This window comes from Magallana gigas, chromosome 7 (genome assembly GCF_963853765.1).
Source record: "Magallana gigas chromosome 7, xbMagGiga1.1, whole genome shotgun sequence".
NCBI lineage: Eukaryota > Metazoa > Mollusca > Bivalvia > Ostreida > Ostreidae > Magallana > Magallana gigas.
In genome coordinates, this window is record NC_088859.1 from 39119002 (window position 1) to 39130651 (window position 11650).

Sequence of the window (11650 nt, forward strand, 5' to 3'; positions counted from 1 at the left end):
AGAATTCTATGAAGTAATCTAAATTGTAACCATTGTAGCTGAGTGTCTTTAGTTGTTTTAAAGCATACATTAAAAGCATCATTAACACATATTTTGGCTCCATATTGAACTAACTCTGATTCCCACTTGGATATGGAAGTAGGAATTACATTACAAGAGTTTAATTGTCTATACACTACAATAGTACATTTATTATGCAAAAACAAAGATTTATAATATATTGGAATATATGGAGTAATAAACCCTTGGTATGAATTTTTTGTAAGATTTAAGATATCTTGATATGGCACTTACTACACTGTTATATTGCATAATACAGACATTCATATCAAATCTATATATATGTTGAAAAATATAATGTGGTAAAAGATTTCCATTTACATCAAGAAAATCACTGATTATTTTGACAACCTTTTCATACCAGCTTTTTATAAATAGTGTTTTCATACCCACTTTAATATTTGTGTTATACCAAACAGGAATACTAGGGAGGTTTTCTTTGACGAAACTCACATTTTAAGATTTCATAACACAGAGAAAAGAATTGAAAACATCTTGCCAAAAAACATTATTTTTTGGAATTACACATTCAGATATGAACACAAAAATCGAGTAATTTGTTAACAATTTGTACACAATTAATAGCTTCAAAAATATCTATCCATGATTTTTTACCTTTAATCAACCTTTTCAACCATGAGCATCTTGAAATCTTAGTACTGATTTTCAAATGACATAGTGATAAAGGACTATATATGGTTTGAGTCTAAAATGGCCCCCTTAAATGAACATAGACATTTAACTGCAATTCTTTGCTTTATTTGTACAAATATACATTTGAAGTTTTTTCATAATTTTCAGTTCGATTTTTAGTGTCCACAATTTAAAAATATGACATCATAAAGCTTACTTTTTCCCACCATTTTCTCATTTTAAGCATAAAACGGCTTGTTTTGAAGCAGTTTTCCTTTAAGGAAACATTGAAAGACTGCTTGAACAAACAAAATATTTTCACCAAAGATGTATCTCCCCAATACGTATAAGTGACCAAAAGTTTGTTTTTGTTCAAAGAGTCGCTCTATATTTCCCATTCGAAAAAAGATAAGAAAAATGTCAATTTTTTACTGATTTTGATTGAATTATAAAAATAGCGTTACTCCTGACGTCATATACTGCCAGTGAGTGCATATAAATCAAATAAATAGGTGAAAAACATATTTTATGTCAACTCTTTTATAAAATAGCACAACAAATTAATGTACCTGAATCATTTTAAAAATAGCCTGGGGGCCAAATTTGACTTATATCATATATCGCTCTTTAGAGGACGAATTTACGTCATATATATTTCAACAATAGCTTAAAATTTTCAAATCACAGCTTGATTTATCTTTCTGATATTAAAATTAACTAGACGTTAATTTTTGTCGCGGCGATATAACTTTTATTATAACGTTTGAAGAATGATATCCTTTCAATTCTAAAATGATACTTAATAAAGCTTTTAATTCGAATTAAAATTGTTATAATCAACATGTTAATGCCTAATTCTTATAATACAGCGCCAATGAGAATGTGAGAAACGCGATGCATAGTGTTCTTTGAAAGTCAGTACTAAGATTTAAAAGATTTCATACGTTTGAATTTATATAAATTTGTATAAGGTTTAATCTGATTCGTTTGCATCTTTATATAATAAGATTATTTTGTTTTATTTAAAATTAATATGTTTGTTTTCAGGCTTTGGGTGAATTACATTGTAAAGTAATGCATTACATTACCATTACTTCATGAATTTGGGCATTAAATTACCATTACCATTACTTGATTTTCTTGAAGTAATGCATTACATTACCATTACATGAGTAAAGTAATGCATTACCATTACCATTACTTTGTTTTAAAAAAGCAAAGCTAATAAAGAGTTTTTGCAAATGTTTCAAATATAAAACACTCTTTAACATATCTACAGGTTCATGCTCAATATCAGGTTCAAATTTAATGACTATACAAGAGTCATTCTTTATTTGCTCAATATATAATCATTGTGTGGCATTATGAACAACATACGTATTACATAAGTAAAATGATATTTATAGACATTTGGCATGATACAATGTAGGATACGAAATAGAGACACAGAATTACATGCATAACAAAAAACAATTTATGGAATGATGTTGCAGTTATTTAAAGCTAAATTGAGATATTTATATATAAATAGAAATTACACAAATCTTTATAATTTTGGACACTTAATTGTATTAATTCATAAACAGATGGTTTTTTCCAGTTATATTTCTTAAGATACGGTGTTTTAATTGTATTTCTTTCTACTGAGGACACTTTAAGACAAAAGATTGCTTTTGTAATATGATCGAAGTTTCAAAGGCTTCATCTTTTAACTGCATCCTGTTAATTTGAAAATCTTCCAAGCTATACTAAATAAATGTTTTACAGGAGCAGTCGAAGCCGGGACTGAAAAGTACCGGTACTGTTTGACGATCTTTATCTTAGGATATATGAAGTGCAATAATAGAAAAAATACATGAATCTTGTATTTTCTATCAGTCCAAACTAATGTACAGTGTACTTACTATAAGAGAGAGAGAGAGAGAGAGAGAGAGAGAGAGAGAGAGAGAGAGAGAGAGAAAATAAGTAAGTGTAATTATTTTTAAATGGGTTATAATATGGAAGTGATAATTATTTTCATCATGGATGGACAGTGTATTCATTTTGCTTTTAAAAGTGCATGTCTGTCTCCTATTCTATTGGGACATAGCGAAGGGAAGGGGATTGGGGTGTTAAGCACTTCTTATATCAATAGATTGTTTTGATAATTAGATTATTCTGGGGGCATAGTGTGTTGTTGACACATTTCTTACTGAAGTGCAAACTAATTGGAGTAAGTTGTTTAAATGATTAAAAACTCTTAATAACAACACTCTTAAAAATGTTATGAAATTGTGCTGTTATATTTAGTAATATTAACAATTCAAAAATGAATTTTTAAAAATCTTTTTTAATAATACAATGAAAACATTTTTATCTCAAGAATTATTTCTTTCTTCTTTAAAAATAAATTTAATCAAATTCAATTTCAATTATTCATTTATTCATCGCATTTTTAAAAGTGAACATGCATAAATAAGCATAGTAATGCAAAGTAATGCCATGTAATGCCAGCATTACACTAGATTTTGGAAAGTAATTAATTACATTACCATTAATTGTAATGCTAATTTTGTGGCATTACACATTACTAGCATTACTTTGAAAACATGTAATGCATTGCAATGCATTACCATTACATTTAGCATTACCTCAAGCCTGTTTGTTTTCAGTCATTGTACTTCATAGGGGTTCTTGTATGAAATGCCAATATTTAAATTTAAGTTTCGCGTTTACATGTATTCGCGAAAGTTTCGCGTTTATTCGCGAAAGTAACGCGTTTATTTGCGAAAGTTTTGCGTTTATTCGCGAAAGTAACGCACTTATTCGCAAAAGTTTCGCGTTATATCGCAAAAGTAACGCGTTTATCCGCGAAAGTTTCGCGTTATATTGCGAAAGTTTCACGGTTATTCGCAAAAATTACGCGTTATATCGCGAAAGTTTCGCGTTTATTCGCAAAAAAACTAAAAAAAAATTTACCTACCAAAAATGAGCTAAATAGGATTTCGTAAATTGTCTCAAATAAATGCTTTAAAAAATCTCTTATTTAAAGGATTTTGGACCGTAATTTATTGCTTGCTATAATAGATAAGTTTTACTTCGTTACATACCAAAAATAATGATATAACAGAAAATTGCATAACCCGGTTATGTTATTTTTCTGAAATACTATAACTACTTCATACTCGCATACCCCCCCCCCCCCCCCCGAAAAAAGCTTCTTTTTTTGTTTAGGTGTTTCGAAGAATCGGAAATTCTGTTTAAAAAAATACCGTGGAAAGGGTTTATATTTTAACATTAAACTACGCACAGGAATCGTTCAAAAAGTCCTTGCTTTTTGACGAATGCTGAATTTTCCACGTATTGATTTTCATCGACTGAAACTCTCCTCCCCTTTTCCATATTGCTGGAACCGCTTCTGCTATTCAAAAACTTCTGGCCCCGGGGCCACGAACGTCTAGAGTCGAACTCAACGGTCTTTTTCTACTCAAATCTGTGAATTTCAACGTTCGTGGCTCCGGGGCTAAATCTGTGTTTCTTATCAGTTTCTTATCAGTTGTTAATTCAGAAAAATGGTGGTCTACAAAGACATAGCTTTAACCGTACTTATTCTTGCATTTACTGCAACATGCATGGCAGGTGAGATGAAATCAATGAAGGATGAAATTGCGGTCATCAGAAATTTGCTACGGGAACAAAACGAGAGGTTGACGAGACTTGAGATGGAGAACAATGCCCTGAAGATCACTGTTTCCAAGTTGGAGAATGATAATTTACTGATGAAAGATAGGTTGGAGGATATTTCTGATGAAAACAAAGCCTTAAAACTCGAAGTAAGCGATCGCAGACAAGTGACAACAGTACTAGAAGATTCAAATCATGCAAATATGGATAAGCAGGAAGAACCTAGTGGTGCATTCGGAGAAAATGCGGTACACCGTAAGCTAAGCACATTTAGCAGACTATTTGTAAAAAAAAAATCATAATACATTGCGCTATAAAAATTCAAGTACATCTAGACGTTTATAATAAAAGATGTCTACGTTTTAAAAAATGCATTGTTTCCTTTTATTTGGAGATACTTTTGATTTCAACTTACAACATGTATAAGTAGTTTTTTTTATTAGGAATTATACTTGTGCAGCGTTCTTCTTCTAACACATGATAACTTAGTTGTAAACTGGTTTTTACAACGTTTCATTTTAACTGCAAACTTTCTGTAGGACGACTCCTTCTCCCCGACGCTGGGTCCCCCTCTACCACGCCCCTACCCGTGGAGCCAGTGGCTTTCTACGCTTACATGTCAAAATCCGAGCCCACCCCAAGCAATCATCATTCGCTCATCTTTGACATGTTGAAAACCAACCTTGGAAATGGCTACAACAAATTCAGTGGAACATTTGTTGCACCATCTGCAGGGGCTTATGTGTTCACCTGGACCATCAACACAAATCCCCATGGGGCTCATTGGATTAACCTAATGGTGAACAATGTAATTGTAGGTGGTACCGTTAGTGACACACAAGATACTGCCGACTTTGACTCTGATTCCAACACAGCAGTGGTTGTCCTTGATCAGGGTGACAGTGTTAACCTGCGTACAACACTTCCAAGCGACCGTGCTGTTTTAGTTGCGGATGTGCATGCATTTACTAGTTTTGCCGGTTGGCGACTATAGTTGGAATATAACGACTATATTTGTAATATTTGTTATCTTAAAGGTATACTTTTTTAATAAAAGACTACAAAAACTGTGTTTGTCGTAATCTTAATTTAATTTTGAAAGAAATGTAGTAGTAATGAAACAGCCAGAAGGCGATGACACCAAATTAACAGACAAAACATGATTTTCACTTTTTTTCTTTTAATGCATGCAAATGGTTGTGATTTATAAATAAAGTGGAAATTTTCTCTTGAAATAACGTTTTTTTTTAAGTTATGATGTAAAGATAATTTCAATTAAAAGTGCTAGCGTTAATTCTGCAAACAAGGTAATGTGTGAGAAATAGATATATCACAAATTCTTTATTCTCTAAATATTTTGAATGTGTTCAAAAATTAAGTTAGGTTTACAAGGCCAAATAGTCACAGCGCATTACACTTTTTGGGCATCATGGAACAATTTTCTTCCTTCCTTCTTTTAACAGTCACATTCTCTTTGTTTGTCCTTTATTTCCTGATTTTCTATTAAACGACAACCGAATCTGTCAAAGGTTCACGGATATGTGATTTATAAAAATGCTCTTGAAGGTCCAATGACATTCTAATGTTTGTGGGACTCTCAAAATCGTAGACTAAAGGCAGAACTGAACAGTGTTGATTAAATCCGATGGCGTAGAAGTTTTTCTTACGGTCCGAATTGACTAAAATGGTCATGATAGACTTCCCTGGGAGTCGGCACGGGGTTTCAGATACGTAATCTTGCAATTTTCGCACTGTTACAGAAATTATATTTGTGTTTGATATACCAGAAGATAGTTTTGGAATTTGTACAGTGTCCCTAAAATAACATTACAAATGGAAGATGATTTGTTGGTAATTCAGATTTAATTCTATTATCAAGGGGTTCGTATCAGTGATAAATAGAGCATGACCTTGGCCGTATTTAGTTGATGCTGTTGTATTTCTTAACACACAGAGTATATTAATATGCATGGCCGATAAGATTTGAAATCAATGCTTTTTAACCTGTATTTATTAAAGCACTTTCACCAGGTATTGATGAACTAAATGTTTATCTGCAATGCTGATAATTCTACTTTACCAATCTCTAATCTATATTCAGAGGTTTCTTATCAGTTGAAAATATGCGAATTTAGTCTATACAATATGGCTTTCACCATACTTACTCTAGTATTTGCTGTAACATGCTTATCTCAAAGCATGGCAGATGAGATGAAGTCTTTGAAAGATGAAATCGCAGTCATCAAACATTTGCTAAAGGATCAAAACGAGAGGATGACGAAATTGGAAATGGAGAACAATATCCTCAAGACCGCTCTCTCCAAGGTGGAGAATGAAAGTTTGCTTTTGAAGGATAGATTGGTGGATATTTCAAATGAAAACAAAGTTTTACAACACGAAGTAACAGATCTAAGAAGACAAGTGACAACAATACTAGAAGATTCAAATCTTGCAAATCTGGATAAGCAGGAAGAACCCAGTGATGCTTTTAGAGACACTGCTGTACATCGTAAGCGCACTCATCAGACTTCTCTAAACGACATTAAGAATTTAAACCATTTTATCAATTACACAGACGCTTATAATTACTTTTGAAAATGCATTTTGTTTCCTTTAAATTATTTAAATCATTTGGAAAAAAAAATTTTGATTTCAACTAATCAAATAATTAGCCATATTTGGTCGTGAACAATATTTGTGAAACCGTCTTCTAACAATTAACACGATAAACTAATGGTGAATTTAACTTTCTGTAGGACGACTCCTTCTCCCTGACGCTGGGTCCCCCTCTACCACGCCCCTACCCGTGGAGCCAGTGGCCTTCTACGCTTACATGTCAAAATCCGAGCCCACCCCAAGCAATCATCATTCGCTCATCTTTGACGTGTTGAAAACCAACCTTGGAAATGGCTACAACAAATTCAGTGGAACATTCGTTGCACCATCTGCAGGGGCATATGTGTTCACCTGGACGATCAACACAAATCCCCATGGGGCTCATTTTATCAACTTAATGGTCAACAATGCTATTGTTGGGGGGACACTCACTGACACACAAGATGCAAATGACTATGACTCCGATTCTAACACAGCAGTGGTTGTCTTAAGTCAGGGAGACAGTGTCAGCCTGCGAACAACAGGTGCCAGTGACAGAGCTCAAATTTATGCAGACGTGCATGCTGTCACTAGTTTTGCCGGATGGCGCCTCTAGTGGTATTGTCCATTTTAGGCATAACAGGTTTCCTAATTAAAGTCTACTAAATATGAACCTGTTTAACTTTTATTCTTACCATTGTAAAGTCTGCGAAAAAACCTGACAATACAACTTTTATCTTGCTCACAGAAATATGAAAGCCATAAAAATAGCCATTTCTCAAATAGATAAAAGATCATCATGGAAATATATTGGTGCACAATAGTAAGATATCTACTATCATTCAAGCGGATATACTAGTATTATACAAAGTCAAATGTTTTGGATGTGTAAAACAAATGTTTCACATTCTGAAAAAAAGTGAGGTATAAACTCCTAAAATTAGCCAGAACCCCTAGGAGCCATTAGGTGGTTCCCCTACAGCCCAAAATTGAGACCGGGGAATAATAGCCCCATATGCCCCCTACACTGCCCTGTTATTCGTTTGATGCACACTTCAAAGATAAGGAAGGTAATGGACCACTTTTAACCCCTATATCATTGTGAAATGCTTAAATATGACAAAGTTCGAGTGAGCTAAATAGTCTTTTGTATATATTTCAAAGGTTCACAATTGTCCTGATATTAATTAAAATATGTCAATAATGAAGTAATATATATTTTTCTGTTTTTCGAGTACTCTCAGTACCTTGATGAATTTCCTTATTGGCTGCTAGCTTCTACTGGCTTAGTGGAGCCTGCTGTTAGTGACTGCTAGTTTCAGCCTGCATGGTGATCTAACAAGAAATACAAATGGGATCCTTTACACTGTTTAATTCTTAAAATTACGTTTTATAATTTACGTTTAATTTTAAAGTCTTTCCCTGTTTCCTTGATAAGCTTACATCCACCATTAGCTCTTTCCCTTGATGGGTTATTAAGCCTTAGGAAAACAAATGTAATTTTCTTACTCTCTGTTGCCACATGTTCCAAGAAATAAATCTTTTTACCATGAAAAAATCAAATGCCCTATTTCAAATGAATATTACTTGCTTTATGTAGGAACCAAATCATCCACAATGAAAGAAGTGTCACTTTAATAGTAACACTTAACTGGAGGTGAAAATAATTTTTCTTCGCGGATGATTTAGACATCACTATAATTTTTGCAGGTCATGTAAGTCACACAAGACCAATAAATACTGGTAGCACCAACAAATGCAGCATCGCTTTGAGTTATTTGTTTGTATTTTGATTGAATAAGTCTTTTGCAAAACAAAACACATTAACAAGAGGTGTAATGGCCACATCGCTCACCTGAGCAACAGTAGCCAACAAAAGCTTTGGTTTTTAAAGATTTTAGAAATTTTCTTCTACATATTCTTTAAAAGTTACTTAATGAGCTTCTTCCGTTGTTCCAGTTTTTTAAAAGAAGAAAAAATGTTCCATTTATTCCAATGTAAGTATCAAACCCCTTCCATTGAGGCCTTATCCTACCCCTGGTGATCATGATTTGCTTTAAAGGGGAATTATCACTATTTAGGTCAAATTCTATTTTTATGTTTTTATAATTTACAATGCTTTAGAAATGCATTTCTAATGATCAAATAAAATTTGAGAATCATTCATAGAGTGTTAAGCAAGATACAGGGTTCACAATTCTTTGTCATGTTAACAAGACTCATGTCCTGTTTTTGTTTACATAGGTTCAATACACCAGTAAAAAATCTTTTTCCAGCTTATTTGTCTATCTTTTTTTATTTATTTCAAGCATACTAGATAAACAGTTCCTAACGTTTAACACATTCGTTTTGGGTTTAAAACGGAAGTTTTTACTTCAACGTTCAAATTGTAAACAAACGCTTTGTTTACATAGCGAAGAATTTCAAGCTCTGTATCTCGCGTATAACTCAACAAATGTTCCTCAAATTTTAATTGCCAATTGAAAAAGCCTTTCTGGGACATTGTAAATATTAAAATCGGAAAAATAATTTTTTACCAAAATCGTGACCATACCTTTTTAATGCCATCACATTCTTAGTCAGGAATATGAAACAAAACATAACCATGGAACAGCCATATTAATATGTAATTTAGTTCGTTTCCGCGGCTAAAACTAAAATGCAAGAAACTTTGTGGAGAAGTATTTCATTAATAACGAATAATACATATCAAATTGGTTAAGTAACTATAAACGTTGTATTAAATCTAACAATAATAAATACATGTGTTATATTCAAAACGCGTGATGACGTTTATATTTGTGCTGATGCGCCATGAACAGACTAGCTTAAAAGCATGCTTACATGAAATTGAAAGTCGCAGATTTTCAATGCAAGCATTAGGAAAAATATACACAGAATGTAAATATATAACATTAAACGTTCTTAATTCTTTTGCTATTATGCAAACATATGGTTGTGATATATATTTCTAAAGTGGTTATTTTCTCCTTTAAATATGTGCTTTTTGCCTGTTGTCCCTCCTTCCTTTCAACAGTCACATTCTCTTGGTTTTCTCTCAACTTTCTGAATGTCTATTAAACGGAAATTAAACCTGTCAAAGATTCAAAGGCACAGGAATTCGAAAAAATGCTTTTGAAGAAATGAAGTTCGGATGTCTGGGGGACTCTTAAAATGGCAGAATAAAGACAGAACTTAACTATGTTGATTACAGCCGATGGCATAGACGTTTAATACGATCCGTACTAAAACCATCACGATAGACTTCCCTGGGAGTCGATACGGGGACTCAAAATTAATATTAGAGCTTGGTAACCCAAAAAATATTTCTTGGGGAATTGCACAGTTTCATTTAGTATTACAGATTGAAGATAATTTGTTGTTCATTCAAGATTTCGCTCCCTTATCAAGAGTGTGTGTCAGTGAAAAAGAGAGAATGACCATGACCATATTTAGCAGAAGATGTTATACATGAATTTACTGCACGTAGTATACTTATATGCGTGGCAGATAAAAAAAGTTTAACCAATGGTTTTTAATCTAGTTTTTAAGCATTTCAACCATATATTGATGTACTTTGTGCTATGCTTACAACATTTATCAAAGGTGTTAAACATACTAGTAATGATTCTGAATATCATAATACTATATTTTAGTTTTATCTGCAATGGAATGATGATTCTGCTAAACCAATCTCTGATCTATATTCAGAGTTTTCTTATCAGTTGAAAATACGAGAATTTAGTATACATACATGTAATATGGCGTTGACCATACTTTCTCTTGTATTTGCTGCAATATGTTTATCTCAAAGCATGGCAGATGATGAAGTCTCTGAAAGATGAAACATTTCATCAAACATCATTTCATCAAACATCAAACATTTGCAACAGGCATAAAAACCGAAGGATGACGAGACTGGAAATGAAGAACGACGTCCTTAAGATCGCTCTCTCTCTCTCTCTCTCTCTCTCTAAGATAGATAATGATAGTTTATTTTAAAGGATAGATTGGGGGATATTTCCAATGAAAATAAAGTTTTACAACACGAAGTAAGTGATCTAAGCAGACAAGGACACCATACTAAAAAATTCAAATCGTGAAAATCTGGATAAGCCGGAAAAATCCCAGGGGTGCTTTGGAAAAAACTGAAATACATTGTAAGCGCGTTTATCAGATTTTCAAATCGAGATAACGATATAATACATTTTGTCAATTACACAGACACTTATGATTAAAAATGTCTATTTTTGTTTCCTTTAATTTATTAATATTCACATGTAAAAACTTTTCATTTTTTAACCTACCAAAAGAAGCCCTATTTCAGCAGGAATCATATATGTGCGACCGTCTTCTAACAATGAATGTGATAGACTAATGGTGATTATTTTTACAATGTATGTAAACGTTTTCATTCCAAATGTTGACTGTTCTGTAGGCCTTCTTCCTGACGTTGGGTCCCACTCCACAACGCCTCTACCCGTGGAGCCAGCGACGTTCTACGCTTACATGCCAAAATCCGAGCCAAAACCCCCAGCTGCCATCATGCACTTATCTTTGACGTGCAGAAAACCAACATTAGAAATCGTTGCTCCGTCTGCAAGGGCATGGTTATCGTGCATTAAAAAACTTCTATGACGTCACCCATTGTATTTAGTCAACGTTTATTTTTACTTTTCAACCAGCAGGTGTTGGATAT

General features: G+C 33.1%; 2 protein-coding genes across 2 annotated transcripts; both read left to right on the plus strand.

Annotated features, from left to right (window-relative positions):
- The first annotated feature begins 4304 nt into the window (after nt 1-4304).
- On the plus strand, nt 4305-5350 carry LOC117684500 (C1q-related factor-like). Its single transcript, XM_066065852.1, has 2 exons — nt 4305-4611; nt 4896-5350. The coding sequence occupies exons 1-2, from the start codon at nt 4305-4307 to the stop codon at nt 5348-5350; spliced, it is 762 nt and encodes a 253-aa protein (XP_065921924.1).
- Nucleotides 5351-6461: 1111 nt separating this feature from the next.
- Nucleotides 6462-7631, plus strand: LOC105322378 (caprin-2). Its single transcript, XM_011421050.4, has 2 exons — nt 6462-6865; nt 7113-7631. The coding sequence occupies exons 1-2, from the start codon at nt 6502-6504 to the stop codon at nt 7565-7567; spliced, it is 819 nt and encodes a 272-aa protein (XP_011419352.3). The 5' UTR covers nt 6462-6501; the 3' UTR covers nt 7568-7631.
- Nucleotides 7632-11650: the final 4019 nt, after the last annotated feature.